This window comes from Macaca thibetana, chromosome 9, assembly GCF_024542745.1.
Source record: "Macaca thibetana thibetana isolate TM-01 chromosome 9, ASM2454274v1, whole genome shotgun sequence".
Lineage (NCBI taxonomy): Eukaryota > Metazoa > Chordata > Mammalia > Primates > Cercopithecidae > Macaca > Macaca thibetana.
In genome coordinates, this window is record NC_065586.1 from 90,434,836 (window position 1) to 90,456,207 (window position 21,372).

The 21,372-nt window shown below is 36.3% G+C and overlaps 1 protein-coding gene across 2 annotated transcripts in view; it reads left to right on the forward strand.

Moving 5' to 3' along the window:
• HELLS (helicase, lymphoid specific) overlaps nt 1–19,017 on the forward strand; it is a 54,309-nt gene extending 35,292 nt beyond the window's left edge. Inside the window, exons 12-23 of one of the 2 annotated variants that reach the window (XM_050802772.1) lie at nt 624–720; nt 1,650–1,787; nt 6,135–6,296; nt 8,706–8,845; nt 8,933–9,071; nt 10,528–10,611; nt 10,692–10,811; nt 11,790–11,906; nt 13,197–13,356; nt 14,374–14,470; nt 14,549–14,625; nt 18,464–19,017. In XM_050802772.1, the coding sequence (XP_050658729.1) occupies nt 624–720; nt 1,650–1,787; nt 6,135–6,296; nt 8,706–8,845; nt 8,933–9,071; nt 10,528–10,611; nt 10,692–10,811; nt 11,790–11,906; nt 13,197–13,356; nt 14,374–14,470; nt 14,549–14,625; nt 18,464–18,558 (1,426 nt within the window). In that variant the 3' untranslated portion in view covers nt 18,559–19,017. The remainder of the gene's footprint in view (nt 1–623; nt 721–1,649; nt 1,788–6,134; nt 6,297–8,705; nt 8,846–8,932; nt 9,072–10,527; nt 10,612–10,691; nt 10,812–11,789; nt 11,907–13,196; nt 13,357–14,373; nt 14,471–14,548; nt 14,626–18,463) is intronic. The other variant, XM_050802771.1, reaches the window with a different exon arrangement.
• Nucleotides 19,018–21,372: the final 2,355 nt, after the last annotated feature.

Below are 21,372 nucleotides of genomic sequence, written 5' to 3' on the forward strand. Positions count from 1 at the left end.
CAAGATAGGAGTTGAGAATCTGAGTTTTTTGAACATCTTTCTGGTGATCCAAGTTTGGGAACATCTAGTCTACTGCATAAATGTTACTAGCATTTTCCACAGTTGGATGTAATGTTACCTATTATATATTATTAATCTGCATGCTCATACTTAATTGCTCATTGTAATATATATATATTTAACAGTGGGAAGGAATAAGCATGTATAATATTGTCAAGTTATGTATATGTTGAATTTTAAAATATTGTAGTGGGCCATACTTAAGACTGGTGGAGAAAATCATATGACTTTGGTTTTCAGAGATAGTTCTCACTTTTGTAAAGTAAAATTATAAATATATACCTTAATCTTATTTGATTTTTATACTATTGTATGGTTGTTAATCTATTTATAAATCAGAAAAGTGTTCCCTTTAAGCTCACAGTTCTTGATGGTTCAAAAATCCAATCAGTTTATCTTTGTTGTTTGAATGTGTTCTTTTCCATTATAATTTTTAAAAATTGCACCTAAGGATTTGGTGCAACAATACTGTTTCAGTATCACAGATTATTACTGTAAATAATCATGTATCATGTTGACATAACTGAATTTATGTGGTTAACTTAAACATTTTTCTCTTCCAGCTTTGAGTCTTGGTTTGACATCACTAGTCTTTCTGAAACTGCTGAAGATATTATTGCTAAAGAAAGAGAGCAGAATGTATTGCATATGCTGCACCAGGTTTTCTATGTTTTCTTATTCTGCTTAACCATAGGCTCAATAGAGTATAAAAGGAACTCTGGAGATCACCTGTCTAATCCTTTGTAGTGGAGATTTGAAAAATGAAGGTCCTCCTACATTTAAACGACTCCTTTGTTTTTTCTTCTCTTGAGTTTTATGACAGAACTCAAGTGCTTACCTAAGTTTTGTCTTTTTCAGATAGTATACTCATTTTACCCCAATGGTTACGGAGAAGTTTGTCAAGCACAAAACAGAAATTTGTGGTTTTTATGGAATGGTTTTTATGGAATGCTTGCCAATAATACTTTTACAATTTACATCCTTGCATGACTGCTGTCTCATCTATTTTTATTGCTTTCTGTAATCCCTACCCCATCCTACCTATCTTTAATTTAGAGAAACATTATCTTTCAAAGGTAATCTAGTCACATGAGCCTGAAAAGCTTCTCAGTTGTGGTGTAGCAGTTTTATTTGAAGTCTATCATTTTTTCTGATATTAAAGTTTATACATGTTCATGAGAAAAATGTGAAGCAGGAGAGAACTGAAAAGTAAAAATATCACTTCCTCTTAAAATTGTACTTCCTAGCAGTGTATGTGGAATGATTGTGTTGTGTTATATGACAGTCCAGACTCTTTTCTGTCTTTGTGTAAACGTGTGTGTTTTATCTATATTTTATGAAGAAAAAGATTGTAAAAATAAAATTCCTTAAGATATTCTTTTAAACAGTTACCAGAAGATTATTTTCCTTTTACTACATGTAGATTTAAATCAGTGGTTTTTAATAACTGCTTATTATCCCATTGTCCTGTTCTACTATAATTAATTATACCTATATCTTCTTCTTTTCAAAATTTTCTACAATATAAACAAGGTTGTAGTATCTCTACTTAACACTACACCTTTGCCCATTACTGGCTATTTCCTTAGGAAAGAATTCCTAGAATGTATGTGTTAGAATTTGCAGATGATGGCTTCTTTGAAGGCAAATTGCCCTCCAGAAAAGATTTATATGACATACGTCCATATGAAAATACTTATTTACTCAAGCTTCATACCAATTTTGAGGTTAGAAGTCCTTTACAGTGTGTTGCAGAGATTAAAAAGGATGATTATTGCTGAATTGAGATGTTTATAGATAGTTCCTTGTGACCATATTCCAACATATGTTGGAATAGTTATTTCTTAATGGTTTATAATAACTATGTTAAAAATAAGTTAATGGTCTGTATGTTGTGAAGAATTTCTTTCCCCTCCTCACTTTTTGGGATAAACTTTGTTTATGGTGTCTTTTTGTGTGTTCATGTGCACAAGTGTGTGTGTTTATATTTAAAATTTTCTTTTTTTCCTGCTGTGACTAGCCAGTGATCGAAATTTCAATGTGCCAATAGTTATAGAAGTTTTTAAATGTCCCACTATGAATTATTGGGGTAAATGACTTATTTAGGAAGAGATGTGTTTCGACATCACATCCTCATCAGTAGTTAAATCCATATAGTGTAGCAAAGGATTAAGTTTCTCTTCTTAGGAAATTTAATTAGAGAGTCAAGACAATGAATATTTATAGAATTGGTCACTTACAGGTTACCTCACAGAGTATACAGGTAGATAGATATTCCTGAGAAATGATAATCTGCCTTTTGATTGAACATTTGTAGTGCTTGTCGTAGTTGATAATTCACTGGAATTATCCAGTGAATAATTGGAATTGAAGATAACTTCAAATTTCCATTAATACTACGATATGATAATGGACTTTTATTATATCTATCCAAATTCAACAGTTTATCAAAAATAGGGGCTGTTTTTGAATGTTCTAGCAATAAGAATATTCTGTGCAATACTGTGCTTAAATTTGAGTTGATATTACTTTTATGCTTTGTCCTAATTATGTTTTAATGCATTACTGGAGGAAAAAGTTTTCATTCAAAGTGAATTCAGATTAGTTGGAGATAGTTTTAAATTGCTAGTATATTTTCTTAACTATTTTCTATATGCAAGAATTCTTTCCTTTTTTTAATGCAATGTTTGCATAGAGACGGGGTTTCACCATGTTAGCCAGAATGTTCTCCATCTCCTGACCTCGTGATCTGCCTGCCTCGGCCTCCCAAAGTGCTGGGATTACAGGCGTGAGCCACTGCGCCTGGCCGGAAGTATTTTAACATGTTTATGAAACATTTACATACTTTTCCTGATTTGCCTGTGGGCATATTTGTTTTTGGATTGATGTCTGTAGATAAAACACTGGTAATGTGTTTACTGTCTCTGTCAATAGTCTGGTAATAGTTTGTATAAACATTGCATAGTAAAAAATTTTTTTTTTTACTTTCCATTTAAAGTTATCTAAGCTTGCTACTTTTCTATTTCCGCCCCATATAGAAGGCCAAAAGCAGTATAACTTTTACAAATTATGTATTTAAAATTTTTTATTTTAAAATTGTGTGTACACAGTAAGATATTTTTAAATATAAAAATTTAGAAAATAAAAAGTAAAAAGCAACACTTTCTGTTTTCCTTCTGCACTTACTTTCTTATCTCCAAAATATAACTAATAGATTTTTTTTTTTTTTGGAGACAGAGTTTCACTCTGTGCCCAGGCCTGGAGTGCAGTGGTGCGATGTTGGCTCACTGCAACCTCTGCCTCCCAGGTTCAAGCGATTTTTCCTGCCTCACCCTCCTGAGTAGCTGGGATTACAGGCATGTGCCACCACACCTGGCTAATTTTTTTGTATTTTTACTGGAGATGAGGTTTCCCCATGTTGGCCAGGCTGGTGTCAAACTTCTGACCTCAAGTGATCTGCCCGCCTCAGCCTCCCAAAGTTCTGGGATTACAGGTGGAGCCGCTGCACCTGGCCAACAGATTTTTTTTTTTTTTTTTGGGAGACTCTGACATCCAGGCAGGAGGAGAGTAGTGGTGCCATCGTTGGTCATTAGGTTGGTATCTGCAGCCTCCGACTCGTACTTCTGGGTTCAAGTGATCCTCCTGCCTCACCCTCCTGAGTTGCTGGAACCAAAGGTGCATGCCACCAGGTCCAGCTAATTTTTGGTTGATGGGTCTTGTATAACTCTTACTTGTTTCTGTCTGCTTAGAAAGCTTGTATACTAGGAAAAACATATAAATACTTTTTTTATACATGTGTTTCAGCGGTATGGTGTGCCCCTTCTTCTACATATTTGCCATTTCAGTTAACATCAAACTATAATATTTGTCAGTGGATGTGGTAGAAAAATATCTTGTTATTTCATGTTTTTCTTAAAGACGTGGACATGTTTTATTTTTTTTTATTTTTCTGAGATGGAGTCTCGCTTCGTTGCCCATGCTGGAGTATAGTGGTGTGATCTCAGCTCACTGCAAGCTCCGCCTCCCGAGTTCACGCCGTTCTCCTGCCTCAGCCTCCCAAGTAGCTGGGACTACAGGCGCCCGCCACCACGCCTGGTTAATTTTTTCTATTTTTTAGTAGGAGACGGGGTTTCACCGTGTTACCCAGGATGGTCTCCATTTCCTGACCTTGTGATCCGTCCGCCTCGGCCTCCCAAAGTGCTGGGATTACAGGCGTGAGCCACTGCACCTGGCCGGACATGTTTGTGGGCATATTTATGAAACATTTATGTATTTTTCCTGATTTGCCTGTGGACATATTTGTTTTTGGATTGGTATCTGTAGTTACCAACACTGATGATGTGTTTACTATCTCTGGTAATAGTCTATGATTAGCCCTATACCTGTTGGGTATTTAAATCCAGAGTCCTGAAAATGAGCTTTATTATATATAATTACTATATGTAAACCATTGTTAGTATTTAAAGGCAGGGGTATAAAGAGTATACAATTTTTTATTTTTTATTATTATTACTTTTTTTGAGTCGAAGTCTCTGTCGCCCAGGCTAGAGTGCAGTGCCACGATCTTGGTTCACTGCAACCTCCGTCTCCCAAGTTCAAGCCATTCTCCTGCCTCAGCCTCCGAGTAGCTGGGATTCTGTAATCCCCCCACCACACCTGACTAAATTTTTTGTATTTTTTTTAGTAGAGACCGGATTTCACCATGTTGGCCAGGCTAGTCTCAAACTTCTGACCTCAGGTGATCTGCCCACTTCTGCCTCCTAAACTGCTGAGATTACAGGTGTGAGCTACCGCGGCTGACCTAGAGTATACAATAATTTTAAACAAGTGTTTGTTCTCTTTTAATGACCCAAATATTTTAATAATGGCATAATTGTCTGTTGCTTCTCTGTTCTCTTTATAAATGTGATAATCATTTGTAACCACCTCAGCTAATGAAAGAATAATTTTAAACCTGAAACTTTAGAACTTACAGAAGGAACTTGTATGTCTGCATCACTAGGTCAGCTGGCTTTTTACTGAGTAAAACCTCATTCTATTAAAAAATTTAAGTTTTTTTTAAAGTTTTTAGTTTTTTGGGTACATGGTAGGTGTATATATTTATGAGCTATATGTTTTGATATTGATACAGAAATGTAATGCATGATAATCATCTCATGGAGAATGGTGTATCCATCCCCTCAAGCATTTATTATCCTTTTTTAATTTTAATTTTAATTATCCTGGATTAGTGATCCAGTTACACATGATCCAGCTATATACCTTTTTTTTTTTTTTTTGGAGAGACAGAGTCTTGCTCTGTCACCCAGGCTGGAGTGCAGTGGCACATTCCTGGCTCACTGCAATCTCTGCCTGCCGGGTTCAAACAATTCTCTTGCCTCAGCGTCTTGAGTATCTGGGATTATAGGCACCCACCAGCAAGCCCAGCTAATTTTTGTATTTTTAGTGGAGATGGGCTTTTACCATGTTCACCAGGCTGATCTCAAACTCCTGACCCAGGTGATTCTCCTGCCTCAGCCTCCCAAAGTGCTGGGATTACAAGCGTAAGTCACTGCACCTGGCCTCCAGTTATACTCTTCCTTATATTTTAAAATGTAACAGTTAAATTACTATTGACTGTAGTCACCCTTTTGTGCTACGAAATACTAGGTCTTATTATTTCTACTTTTTGTACTCATTATTTAAAAAAATTTTTAAAAATTTTTTTCATTTTTGTTTCCCCTTTTGTATGGTGCTGATAAAATCTAATTTTAAAAGTTGTGGGCTATAACTGAAACTTTAACCCTAAGAAATACAAATGCTACCTTTATATTTTTACTTTTAAAATTATTTGAGATAGATTCTTAACAGTTTTTAAGAGAAAAGTAAATTCTGAAATGCTGCGGACAAATACTGTGAGTTTACCATTTGGTCTGGTCTGGGAAAATCTCAAGAAGATATTTTCACCTTTTGAGATTTGATATTACTTATATAGGAAGTCAAAAGATAAGGTAAAGGAGTATATGGGGACAGTATTCCTTGAAAAAATAAGAATGTTTAGTACTCATATTTTTCTGTTCATGTTTTAATTTTAGATTTTAACACCTTTCTTATTGAGAAGACTGAAGTCTGATGTTGCTCTTGAAGTTCCTCCTAAACGAGAAGTAGTTGTTTATGCTCCCCTTTCAAAGAAGCAGGAGATCTTTTATACAGCCATTGTGAACCGTACAATTGCAAACATGTTTGGATCCAGTGAGGTATAGTGGTTTTGAAGTGTATTGTAAAGGAAACTTGACATAAAATTTCTCTTTTTTCCCTTTTTTTTTGAGACAAGATGTTGCTTTGTCACCCAGGCTGGAGTGCAGTGGCACAATCGCTGCTCACTGCAGCCTTTACCTACCTGGCTAATTTTTTTTGTAGAAACTGGCTTTTTGCCATGTTTCCCAGGTTGGTCTCAGACTCCTGGGCTTAAGCAGTCTGCCCACCTTGGCCTCCCAGAGTGCTGGGGTTACTGGTGTTAGCAATTGTGCCTGGCCTAAATTCCAGTTTTAATGGCCCCTTGTTTATTTTCAGGACGTGGGTGAATTTGTATCTGGGGTATAAGGCATAAGGCCAAGTGGCAAAAGTTGTTTCCTAGTATCTGCAGTCCTGCTAAAATGTAAGTGATAATCCTTGTATTAATTACTTTGCAGTCATCTGGAATACTTATTAAAAATTTAGGCCTGGCACAGTGGCTCATGCCTGTAATCTCAGCACTTTGGGAGGCCGATGCGGGCAGATCACCTGAGGTCGGGAGTTTGAGACCAGCCTGACCAACATGGAGAAACCCTGTCTCTACTAAAAACACAAAATTAGCTGGGCGTGGTGGCACATACCTGTAATCCCAGCTACTCAGGAAGGCAGAGGCAGGACAATCGCTTGAACCCGGGAGGTGGAGGTTGGAGATGGAGGTTGCGGTGAGCCGAGATTGCACCATTGTACTCCAGCCTGGGCAAGAAGAGCGAAAATCCGTCTCAAAAAAAATAAATAAAATAAAAATTTAGATTTCCGTGCAGATTAACTCTAAACGCTTTCTGGGAATGAACTTGGAAATTCATTTTTAACAAGCACACAGTTATTTGAGAATCCCTGTACTAAGGACTTGGCAACTAGACTAATCTCCAAATATACAGCATCCAAAATCTGAGTTGCTCCAAAATTTGAAACTTTGTGAGTGCTGATACGACACTCAAAGGAAATGCTTATTGGAGCATTTCTGTTTTCCCGTTAGGGATGTTCAACCTGTACAGTTTCCTTGCTGAAGGTTATTGAGAACCAAAAGGATTAATAATCACTTTGATGATGATGATGATGATGATTAGGGATGTTCAACCTGTACAGTTTCCTTGCTGAAGGTTATTGAGAACCAAAAGGATTAATAATCACTTTGATGATGATGATGATGATGATGATGATGATTATTTTTTTTTTGAGACGGAGTCTCGCTCTGTCGCCCAGGCTGGAGTGCAGTGGCTGGATCTCAGCTCACTGCAAGCTCCGCTTCCCGGGTTTACGCCATTCTCCTGACTCAGCCTCCCGAGTAGCTGGGACTACAGGCGCCCGCCACCTTGCCCGGCTAGTTTTTTGTATTTTTAGTAGAGACGGGGTTTCACCATGTTAGCCAGGATGGTCTCGATCTCCTGACCTTGTGATCTGCCCATCTCGGCCTCCCAAAGTGCTGGGATTACAGGCTTGAGCCACCGCGCCCGGCCGACTTTGATGATTATTATCACCCACCATATTATAGGAGATAGAGGTAGGATGTTATTATCATTTAACTCAAGGAGACCCTTAAGTTTTGTTTAACTGTCCAGATTTTTTATTGTCGACTGTGGACCTATAGATTTTCTTTTCAAAATGTTTATTGTCATGCATTTTTAAACAATAGAACCACCAGACTCTCTTCTCCCCCTTTTTTTTTTTGTTTTTCTTTGAGACAGAGTCTTGCTCTGTTGCCCAGGCTGGAGTGTAGTGGCATGATCTTGGCTCACTGCAAGCTCTGCCTCCCGGGTTCACGCCATTCTCTTGCCTCAGCCTCCCAAGTAGCTGGGACTACAGGCACCCGCCACCATGGCTGGCTATGTTTTTCTATTTTTTTAGTAGAGATGGGATTTCACCATGTTAGCCAGGATGGTCTCGATCTCCTGACCCAGGTGATTCACCCGCGTTGGCCTCCCAAAGTGCTGGGATTACAGGCGTGAGCCACGGAGCCCGGCCTCTTCTCTCTTTTTAATAATTAATTATAATTAAAGGAAAGGTCTAGCTATTTACAAATTTACATTATTTGTCTGTTAATGAGCAATTTCATGCAGTGTTAACCAGTCTGAAGAAATATCCTCTGTAGTGCAAATTTCTGGAGCCGTATTTCATCTTTAAGGTATTGAATCCTTTTGTGTAAGTTCAAAGTAGTTTTATTCGCCCTTCATTTTTCCCTATTGAGATATGAAGGCCCTTCCTCTTACTTTCAGATATTATCGTCCATGTTAAAATTAAACTAATTTCCTACAACATTTGTATTTGTCTATAGATTGTCATTGTGTACATAAAGTATGCCTTATTTTGTTTACATTTAGAACCTAAGGATATAGCTTTATAAACTGGCTTTCCTTTAATTCGTTCCCTTTCAGAAAGAAACAGTTGAGTTAAGCCCTACTGGTCGACCAAAACGACGAACTAGAAAATCAATAAATTACAGCAAAATAGATGACTTCCCTAATGAATTGGAAAAATTGATCAGTCAGATACAGCCAGAGGTGGACCGAGAAAGGTTTGAATTTGAAAATGAATTTAAGTATTCTTTAAACTGGGACCATTTTTTGTGTTTCTCATGTATATGCATTATTTGTTTTGGTAGAACTGTTGTGGAAGTGAATATCCCTGTAGAATCTGAAGTTAATCTGAAGCTGCAGAATATAATGATGCTACTTCGTAAATGTTGCAATCATCCGTATTTGATTGAGTATCCTATAGACCCTGTTACACAAGAGTTTAAGGTGAATACTATTTAATTCTAATTTACTGTTTTGATTTATATTACTTTATATTGGTGGAAAATGTTACTTTGTTTTGATTATAATTATTAAAAATAAGTATGGTGCTATTTGTCATTAAGATTGTAATCCTTCAGTAAGCTAAGACAATCTTCTCTCCGAAATTTCAGAGAACCTTTTCAGGGTTAGAGAAATGGTCACTTTCTATGAGCAATTAGTTTTTTTTATTTTTTTATTTTTTATAGAGACAGGGTCTTGCTGTGTTTCTCAGTCTGGTCTCAAACTCCTGATTTCTCAGGCAGTCCTGCCTCAGCCTCCCAGAGTGCTAGGATTACAGGCAAGAACCACCATGCCTGGCCTCTATGAAACTAATATTTTTATTTACATGTTTTATGTGAACAGCTAATAATTCTAAATTTAGTAATTGATTTGTACTCTGCATATTTACTTGCTATATTTTAGAGAGAGTGGTCATCTTTTCACTGTTTCTTTTATTATTAATATGTGGCTTATCAAAATCAGCCTTGTTGCTCATTACTTAAAGATCAACAGATAGCCATAGAATAAAACTAATTTTTATTTGGAGGTTTTCACATTAAATAAATGAAGTTGCTTTCTTCGGTAGTTGATAGAAAGATAGCATAATATTAATAGAAATCAATTCTTAGTAACCCTCAATAACCCTTGTTTTGAAGTAGTTTACAATAGACTTTTCCACTTCTGGCAATATTGACATTTTGGGCCAGATAATTCTTTCTTAGGAGGTAATGTTCCGTGCACTTAGGACATTTAGCAGCATCCCTGTCTTCTACTCGTTAGATGCCAATAGTATTCACTTTCCTCAGTTATGACAACTAAAAAGTTTGCTGCCACCACCAAATATACCCTGGAGATCGGTGGAGGGCAAAATTGTCCCCATTTGAGAGGTGCACTGCTTTACATCTTTATTAGAGTAAGAAAGAAGACAAAACTTTCCCACTCAGATGGAAGTAGCTCTCTCATGAAGTCATTTCACCAGAAGGTGAAAGAGTGTTTATCCACAGTATTTGGATTACTTATCAGCTCCTGTATTTTCTCTAATTTCTGGTAAGAATTCTAGCAGTAGTTTACCTATACATTTAGTTGGAAATAATTCAATTATAAAGAATAAGCCTGAGTATGTACCCATTAAGTTTGACATAATTGTTCTCTTTCACAACGTCTTGGAGGGAGGAGTGTTGAGGTTAGATCAAAGTTATATTTGTATTTTATTTTGTTTTTGTGAAGTTGCTGGTTTTACGTTCTAGAGTACGTCTTTGAGTAATAACTATCTTCTGATTTACAAAGATTGAATAACAGGTCAGTTTTTAAGTTTTTTAAGTGACTTGGCATTGAAAATTGAACTTTCCAAATGGCTTTTGTTTTAACAAAGCAAATGACATTTTTCTCTCAATTTTTTCTCTCTTTGCCCATTTTTAAGATCGATGAAGAATTGGTAACAAATTCTGGGAAATTCTTAATTTTGGATCGAATGCTACCAGAACTAAAAAAAAGAGGTCACAAGGTGATACTTTTGATTGGAATTTTGGATTGTTCAATTATTTTTTTATTAATTGGTATAAATATTAAGATGTTTTATTTCAGGTGCTGCTTTTTTCACAAATGACAAGCATGTTGGACATTTTGATGGATTACTGCCATCTCAGAGATTTCAACTTCAGCAGGCTTGATGGGTCCATGTCTTACTCAGAGAGAGAAAAAAACGTAAGACTACTTATGTCATACATCCCAAACGATTCTTTTATAATTCCTATCTTGATTTCTGAAGTAATATTCTGAATAGACCCACAAATTGATAAAAAGATACAAATGACCAGAAACCCTGTGGTTTTATCAAAAACAAACATTTTGATTTAGTACTAAGAAGTCTTAATTTTTGATTCAAGCATATATATCTTCTGGCACAATCTTAATAATATCCTACTTAACCATCACTGTAAGAATATTGGGATAGTAGGAAATTTTTTGTCTTTTTGCCCTGTTCTTAACTTTCTCTTGTGAAAATATCAACTGTATGGCAAAGTTGAAAAGAAAAAAAGCAACTGTAAATCCGCCTACAGTCTGCTGCTAACATTTGACTATACCTTTTTAAAAACACGTTTCCTGTAATAGCAGCGTTGCTGTATCCATTCAACATTTAATCCTGTTTTTTTTGGTGCATTTTAAAATAAATTATAGATGATACTACCCTTTTCTGTAATAACTTCAGCATATTTTATCTTTTGGGGTAAAATTTACATATACTGAAGCAAATAATGTATACATTTGCTGAATCTTTCTGACAAATGGCGTATGTAAATTTATACCTAATCCCTATTAAGATATAGATGTTACCATGAGCCCAGAAAGTTTCCTGTGCCCCCTTCTAGTCAGTTCACCCTCCTAGTCACCCCATGTGTAAAGACAACAACTACAATTTTTTCGTCATTTTTTGATACTACCTTTCTTATTTAAACATTGTTGTGATACATGGTTTTTAACAAAATTAAGGTCTCTTTAATATAGGTGCTTGGATGATAAAAGGTAACAGCACAGATTTTGTTAACATAATTGTTTTATAGATCTGAATGATTTGTTTGGCCTCCTTTAACTCTTTAATAGTTGTAACAAAACATTTTTCTCCTTCAGTCTTGTTGGTAGATTTCTTTTAATCTGTTGTATTTACATCCTTTTTGCTTTTAGATGCACAGCTTCAACATGGATCCAGAGGTATTTATCTTCTTAGTGAGTACACGAGCTGGTGGCCTGGGCATTAATCTGACTGCAGCAGATACAGTTATCATTTATGATAGTGATTGGGTAAGTTGGATGTACAGAAAGGAATATGCTGATTATATTTCCATTTAGATTTTTTTTTTTTTTTTTGAAATGGAGTCTCAGTCTGTCGCCCAGGCTGGAGTACAGTGGCATGATCTCGGCTCACTGCGACGTTCACCTCCCGGGTTTAAGTGATTCTCTTTCCTCAGCCTCCCAAGTAGCTGGGACTACAGGTGTGCACCCCCATGCCTGGCTACTTTCTGTGTTTTTAGTAGAGACAGAGTTTTGCCATGTTGGCCAGACTTGTCTCGAGTCCTTATCTCAGGTGATCCGCCCACCTCGGCCTCCCAAAGTGCTGGCATTATAGGCTTGAGCCATCAGGCCCAGCCTGCATTCTGAATTTTAAAAGTTTTTTGAGATGGAATTTCGTTCTTCTTGTCCAGGCTGGAGTGCAATGGCGCAGACTCAGCTCACTGCCTGCGCCTCCTGGGTTCAAGTGATTCTCCTGCCTCAGCCTCCCAAGTAGTTGGGATAACAGGTTCCCGCCACCATGCCCAGCTAATTTTTGTATTAGAGATGGGGTTTCACCGTGTTGGCCAGGCTGGTCCCGAACTGACGTCAGGTGATCCACCCTCCTCAGCCTCCCAAAGTGCTGGGATTACCAGCATTACCAGCATGAGCCACCACGCCCAGCCATTCTGAATTTTTAATTTTTAATTGTACATGTTACAAATTTACTTATCTATTTTGAAAAGATACCCATTTTCAGCTAAGAGTTATTTCTTCATAAAGTTTTCTGCATGTTAAAATTGAATTTTTTTTTTTACTTTTGTTTTTAGAGACAGGATCTCACTTTATCACCCAGGCTTCAGTGCAGTGACACCATCACGGCTCAGTAGCCTTGACCTTTTGGGTTCAAGTGATCCTCCCACATCATCCTCTTGAGTAGCTGGGTTTATGAGTATGTGTCACCATGCCCACAAAAAATGTAAAAATTAGTGAGACCACGCCTCACTGTTTTGCCCAGGCTGGTCTTGAGCTTTTATCCTCACATGATTCTCCTGCCTTGGCCTCCCAAAATGCTGAGATTACAGAAGTGAGTCATTGTGCCCAGCCTGAAATGTTTTCTTTGGGGTATTTAAACTTTTTTGTTAATATTGCCAAGGATCCGTGGAATGATAATTTTATCTATGAAGCCACTCTGGAAGTTTAAATTAAGACACCACTATTTAGAAGTTCGTGACTACATTATTCATGTTGAGTTTATCCACATGAGTTTACGTTAATTTTAAGCTAATACCGTTAAATGTTATTTTTCTTTTTAACTTTAAGAACCCCCAGTCGGATCTTCAGGCCCAGGATAGATGCCATAGAATTGGTCAGACAAAGCCAGTTGTTGTTTATCGCCTGGTTACAGCAAATACTGTTGATCAGAAAATTGTGGAAAGAGCAGCTGCTAAAAGGAAACTGGAAAAGCTGATCATCCATAAAAGTAAATAACACTTACGTAGTGCTTTATTGTTTAAATTGTACATTATGTGTTGTGGATTTTTGTAATTGTTTTTATTTTCTTTATGAAGTGTTACAGCCTGGGCTGGGTGCTGTGTCTCACACCTATAATCCCAGCACTTTGGGATGCCGAGGTGGGTGGATCACGAGGTCTGTTTAAGACACTGTTTAACTTTTTTACCCAGGTTGTTCTTGAACACCTGGACTCAAGTGATCATCCTGCCTCAGCCTCTCCAAGTGTTGGGGTTATAGATGTGAGCCACTGTGCTCAGCCTTATTGTCAGTTTTTTAGTAGATTAATTTTGTAGAAAATTTTGAAGGGATTTTTTTAATGCTGACATTTTTCAGTTATTACATATATAAAGCAAAATGCACAGATACTAAATGTACAGGTTAATGAAGTTAGACCAGATGTATGTACTCATACGTAACTATCATCCAGATCAGGGTAGCATTTTCATCATCCAAGAAATTTTCTTTGTTCACCCTTTCCTGTAATTCCTATGCTCCGCTTAACATCACTAGGAAGCAACCAGTATTCTGATTTTTTTCACATTGTTGAGTCTTTTCTTTGTTTAGCTGTTTCGTTGAATATATTTTTTCAGAGTCATCTGTGTTGTTTTTAGTAGAATTTTTTTTTAAATTGGTGAATAGTTAGTTTTTTCCATTCCCTTGTTGGTCGACATTTAAATTATTTCTAGATTCTGGTTATTATGAATAAGCTGGTCCTGTACAAGTCTTTGTGGACATATGCATTTTTTGGTCCTTCATCTTAGGGAGGGTGTGTGTTTAACTACTGGAAACTACCAACCTTTTCCAAAGTGGACGTACCATTTTCCACTCCTACCAGCAAAGCCTGAGAGTTTTATTTGCTTTTATTCTTTATCAACACTTGTTTTTTGCCATCCTTCTTAATGCAAGCCGTTGTGATTGGTTTGTAATATGTTGTGTTGTAGTTTTAAAAGGAATTTTAATGTTTTTAATTTCTCATTTTTTTTAGATCATTTCAAAGGTGGTCAGTCTGGATTAAATCTGTCTAAGAATTTCTTAGATCCTAAGGAATTAATGGAATTATTAAAATCTAGAGATTATGAAAGGTGAGTTTTTAATTTTAGAAAGATTTAATTTGTAGCTTTGAATTATTCACATATACTTGAATATTTTGTTTTCTATAGGGAAATAAAAGGATCAAGAGAGAAGGTCATTAGTGATAAAGATCTAGAGTTGTTGTTAGATCGAAGTGATCTTATTGGTAAGTATCATGCTTTTTCTTAATGGAAGCTTCGAAACATATAGATAATTAGCATAATATAATGAACCCCTTTTATAATTCATTCAGCCACACATATCTAATCTTGTTTTATTGTCATTTTTCTTCTCAGAGTATTAAAATCAAATCTCAGACATAATGACATTTTGCCCATAAATGTCATTGTCTTTAACTTTTTCCGTAATTCAGATATTTTCTGTAAACTGGTAAATAACACTTTTGGAAATATATTCAAGTTCCTGTTTTAGTTAAGAATACCAGTGCTTTGTTTTCGTATTTTTCATCATACCAGGAGGCACATCATGTCTGGGTTTCTTATTTCCAGTGAGCTAAGATTAATCAAGATAATATTACAAAATGTCTTGTCAGCCTTCATCCTTTATTTAATATGATGGTTTAGTTTAGTTTAGGTTAGTTCAGTTCAGTTCAGTTTATTTTTGGAGACGGAGTCTCACTCTGTTGCCCAGGCTGGAGTGCACTGACACAATCTCAGCTCACTGCAACCTCAGCCTCCTGGGTTCTAGCAATTCTCCTGCCTCAGCCTCCCCAGTAGCTAGTATTACAGTCGCCTACCAGCACGCCTGGCTAAGTTTTGTATTTTTAGTAGAGACAGGTTTTCGCCATGTTGACCAGGCTGGTCTTGAACTCCTGACCTCAGGTGATCTGCCCACCTCAACCTCCCAAAGCACTGGGATTACAGGCGTGAGCCACTGCGCCTAGCCTAACATGATTTTTAGTATCCTTTAAAAATGGTTGATTAGAACCATTATTAACTAAATCATTACAAAGTGATGATTTTCTTGTTCTGTTATTCTTTTATTAGCTGGGTTATTTAAGAACTTTCCCTTACAGTTTTCCTGAGATAGAAGAGAGGCAGGATATATTGCTTCTTTTTTTCATCAGTTTTTAGAATACCACCTTATGATCTGACACCTACAGTGATGACCATGGATTATTTTGAAAACAAAACAGTTTCTTATTCTCTGTGGCCTTTCTCTTCACTTTCTTGCTTTGGTATCTTCTGAAGAGCAAAATTTTTATATTTTGATGAATTCCAGTTTTAACGAATTTTTTCTGTCACTCATAAATTTTGTGTCGTGTCTAATTACTCTTTTCTTAATTCAAGGTGTTGATATTTTCTTTTAACAGTTTTATAGTTTTTGCTCTTACATTTAGGTCTATGATCTATTTTCAGTGAATTTTCATCTTTTTGCATGTTAATATCCATTTGTTAGAAGTTGTTCCTTTTTTTGTTGGATTGCCTTGTCATCCTTGATGAAAATCGTTTGATCATAAATACAAGGTTTTACTTCTGTATTCTCAATTCTGTTCCATTGATCTCTGTGGTATTCCTATGCCAGTATTGCACTGATTTAATTAAGGTAGGTTTATGGGAAGTGTACTTTCTCTGGTTTTGTTCTTTTTCAAGATTGTTTTAGATATTCTGGATTATTTGCATGTTTATTTGAATTTTAACTTTGAAATGGTTTAGGGAGAAATATGAGAAATACAACATTATGGTCAAATCTTAAATATATTAAAAAACAACATTATATGAGGTATGTAAGGGCTGTTTAACATCTGATAATATTAATACAATCCATATTAATTAAATAATGGAGAACTAGATGATCACCTAATTAGATACCAAAACCCAACTTGTCATCTTCATAATTTTTTTGGTTTGAGACAAGGTCTCGTTCTACCACAGAGGCTGGAGTTCAGTGGTGTGATCATGGCTTACTGCAACTTTAACCTGCTGGGGGCAGTCAATCCCTACACCTCAGCCTTCGGAGTTAATGGTACTGCAGGTGTGATTACTACACCCTGCTAATTCTGTTTTGTGTATTTTGCCATGTTGCTCAAGATGGTCTCACACTCCTGGGCTCAAGTGATCTGTCTCCCTCGGCCTCCTAAAGTGCTGGCATTATCGAAATTGCTTTTATTTGCAAGTTTTCTGGTTTGATTATCTTCATTGGAAGTCCAAGGGAATCCAGAATTTTTTATAACAGAATTTAAGAAGATTGCTTATTAATAATATGTGTAACAGCAGTAATTGTTCAATAATGAGGGTTTTTACAACAGCTACAAAACTACCATGCCTACAATTAAAGTTTAACAGTTTTTAACACGTTCATGTAAGGACAGAATTATGCAACATTGAAAGACATTAATAGAAAGACTGAGTAAACATACAGATTTAGCTGTATTTGTGGATATGAATGGTTACTACAAAGTATAAGTCAGTGTTCCCCAAAACTAACTTATATTCTTGAATTTTTCTTCTAATTAAAATCCTAGAATGACGACCGGGTGCGGTGGCTCACGCCTATAATCCTAGCACTTTGGGAGGCTGAGGCAGGTGGATCGCCTGAGCTCAGGAGTTCGAGACCAGCCTGGGCAACACGGTGAAGCCCTGTCTCTACTAAAATAGAAAAAATTAGCCGGGCATGGAGGCATGTGCCTGTAATCCCAGCTACTCGGAAGGCTGAGGCAGGAGAATTGCTAGAACGTGGGAGGTGGAGGTTGCAGTGAACGGAGATTGTGCCACTGCACTCCAGCCTGGGTGACAGAGTGAGACTCTGTCTCTTAAAAAAAAAAAAATCCCAGAATGACTTTTTGTAAGACAGACTGTTAAAATTTATATGAAAGAGTAGTAAAGGGCCAGAACCAAGACAGTTTTGAAAAACAAGGTATTCTATACCGGGTATAAAGTCTTATTAAAAATTAAATAGTCATAATAATCAGATGGTAGAATTAGCACATGGTGTGATACATTGGCTAGAAGTACAATATGGTGAATCTAGAAGGGCAACTTTCGTGAAAAGCTGGTAAATGTCAAATGGAATTTCATACCACTGATAGGAAATTCCAATTAATCAATAGATGATCTGGGGAAATAGTAATTAATAGGGGAAAAATTAACTTAGATTCTCCTCACCTCACAATACACTTACAGACTTCAGATTGAGCAATCCATGTGTTCAAAACCTAAATATTAAAGGTAGAATTTAACCAAAAATATAGGAAAATATATTTATGATTTTAGAATTAGAAAATAATTCTTTATAATACAGAAATCACAAATTATAGGATAGGTTTCATAGATTTTAATTACATTAATAGGAAGGACTACTATAAAACAGATGCCACCATAAAGAGATAAGAGAGAAGCCACAAATAATATTTGCAACATATAACAAGAAGTGTTTAGGATATGCAAGTAAATACAAGTTGATAATAAAAATGGATAATATAAGAGCAGGCTGTTACCAAGAGAGAAAGAAATGTCTAATGAACATACAAGGATGATTAGAAATCAGTAATACAAATTAAAATCAGAGATTTCATTTCACAGCTGTCATGTTGATAAAAATTTAGGAGACTTCATATTGTCATTGATTCAAAATGTTTCTCAAGGTAAGCTTTTCATACTGTGTTTTCAGCTTTTAAATGAACCATAAATGGGCCTCTTTTTAAAACATTTCTGAAAGCATGATTCAAATTGATGTTGTTTATTGCTCTTTAACTTGTTTATCTTACCTTAAATTCAGCAAAAGAGATTTTGACTAGCAAACTGATGCTTTAGATTGTATGCTCCCAAGAGGCTGATTCTAGTTGTTGTATTAAGAATAGGGTACCTTTTTGCTTTCACTGCTATTAAATCTTGGTGATTAAGGAAGATAGTACCCTATATTACTGTGAGTTTTGTAATTTTGGATAGATGACTCACTTCTGATAACATTATATTGGATGTTTCTTTTACTATTTCTTCTTCTTATACTTCTAAAATGTACCTGTTTTAATATTTTTCCCTTAGATCAAATGAATGCTTCAGGACCAATTAAAGAGAAGATGGGGATATTCAAGATACTAGAAAATTCTGAAGATTCCAGTCCTGAATGTTTGTTTTAAACTGGAGCTCAAAAATAGATTTTATGTTTACATCTAGTGATTTCCCTGTATTGGGTTTGAAATACTGATTGTCCACTTCACCTTTTTTATTATATCAGTTGACATGTAACTAGTACTATGCGTACTTAAATCGATGGTAATTTTCTGAGCCTTACCAAGAACAAAGAAGTACCCATATTAAGTTTAGATTTTCAGTTAATTTTTGAGACTGAGTAGTATTCTTGGATACAGGCCGATGTGTACTTAACTACTTCCAGATTTATACAGTCTTCCTGTGGAAGTTTAGTAAATGTCTTTTTCCCTCCTTTCTTCTAGTAATGCAGTTTATGGGTACTTCATTTATGAAGTAGGCTTTTCATGGGGAGAGATTGGGATTATGCTCTCTATTGTTTAAGACATTGTTTGATTTTAGAGTCTATTTCTGTGAGATAGTTTACCAAATAAATGTTCCTTATAAGATGATCTCATTAAATTATTTTTTCAGGAATAGCTTAGGTGCAATAATAGCAAAAGACTTGACTGTCGGTAGGATTTGATTATTTTGCTTTCTTGGTTTCATTCACTAGTACTATAGGAGTGTGTCATATAAAAGATTTCAAGTGGACGTTCTGTTAGCACAAGAGAAGTTTCTGAATGAAACTTTAGGGCGTTGACAAATGACTAGAAATTGGAAATGGTAGTATATCGTGCAAAACAAGACAGATCCTGAAAATTTATAGTGGTTAACTAGAACCAAATAGAAGAGAACAGGCCTTAGGAGGATGTAAGTAATGCAAAATCCGTAATAGAACAGCATAAAGGCCAAAAGGGGTACAATTTAGACCCTGTGTGAAAGGATATCAGGCAGTGAGGAAGAGAAATCCTGAATGTACCCTGGAGAGGGGACATACTCCATGAGCCATACATTTCTGTGCTGGTGTTTATGTCATGGAAAAGTATTGCTGTTGCCATCCATATTCAAATGTAGATCAGATGATCTGTTTGGGATAATGAAACTGTCACTTAAGAAAAACTTAAATTGTTTTTTTCCTGTGTCCTGTTTGCACAGGTCTTTTTTCTTTAAAAGTTTTATTTCAGTAGTTTTGGGTTACAGGTGGAAAGTTTTGGTTATATGAATAAGTTCTTTGGTGGTGAAGAAAAACTTCAGGTAGAACATTTGGTTAAATAAAAGACTATAGAGCGGGTTTATTTGTTTTGTAAGTGAAAATGTTAACCCGTCACATAAGCATGCTGACCTAGGCTTGCTTGAAACTCGTGATCTTGTCCTTAGCGACCCAGTCTTTTCTGTTACATTGTCCTAAATGACTGATTTCATAGTTTTACTCTGTCATTGCATGTCTCATATCTTCTCCCTCTCACTTTGCTCCCTATTGCCCTGAGAAAATAGACACAATCAGAAAAGAATCTTTAAAAGTTGTCACCATTGCATCTGTAAACCTAGCATCTATGCCCATCTGTCCTATGGATATATTGTTTGTCCTAGCTTGAGCCAATTGCAATGTCTCATTTCTTTCATACCAAAACTCCTTGAAAAAGAATTCTATTATCGCAAAACTCCTTGCCTGTATTCATTGTTTTTAGTTTGTTCTGTTTTTTTTCTGAACCAATTCCAATCAGATATTCATTTCCATTGGAGCCGTTTTTTTTTTTAAGGTCTCGTGACGTCAGTGAATTCATTTTACTTGTTCTATTAGCAGCATTTCATACAGTTGTTGACTCTTCTCCATTAAAACACTTACTTTATTTGGCTCCTAGCAAACATATTTGCCTGCTTTTTCTTCCTATTTCTCTGACTCTTTTCTCAGTTTCCTTTGCTGTTTCCTTTTCTGTCCTCTAAATATTGGAATATCCTAAGCCTAGTTTGGGATTCCCTTGATGGTCTTCATTTCTTTAATAGGAGCTGTGCTGATGACTCAAATTTGTATCTCCAACCAGAACCTTTCTCCTGAATTCCAGATTCACATATCCAACTGTTTACTAGGTGCTTGATAACTATATCTGTACTTTTCATCTTGTTTAATCCGAATTTACTTCTTTTGCATTTTCCTTAGTTCAATAAATGACAACTTTATTCTTCCAGTTGTTTAAACCAAAAATCTTGTCTTCTCTTTCTTCCCTCACATTTCACATTTCACATCTGATTCTAAAGGAAATCTCGTTGTCTATACTTTTTCTTTTTTTTTTTTTCCTTTTTTTGAGTCTCGCTCTGTTGCCCAGGCTGGAGTGCAGTGGTGCAGTCTCGGCTCACTGCAACCTCTGTGTCCTGGGTTCAAGCGATTATCCTGCCTCAGCCTCCTGAGTAGTTGGGGTTATAGGCGCATGCCACCATGCCTGGCTAATTTTTATATTTTTAGTAGAGACTAGGTTTCACCGTGTTGGTCAGGCTGGTCTCAAACTCCTGACCTTGTGATCTGCCCACCTTGGCCTCCCAAAGTGCTAGGATTATAGGCATGAGCCACCGCATCTGGCATTTTTTTTTGCATCTGGCATTTTTTTTTTTTTTTTTTTTTTTTTTTAAATAGAATCTCAGTTCGTCACCTGGGCTGGAATACAGTGGCGTGATCTTGGCTCACTGCAACATCTGGCTCCCGGATTCAAGTGATTCTCATGCCTCGGCCTCCCGAGTAACCGGGACTAGAGGTGTGCGCCACCACGCCTGGCTAATTTTCTTATTTTTAGTAGAAACGTTTCACCATGTTGGCCAGGCTGGTCTCGAACTCCTCACCTCAAGTGATCCATCTGCCTCAGACTAAGTGCAGGGATTACAGGCGTGAGCCATTGCGCCCAGCCTACTTTCTATAAATATCATCCTGT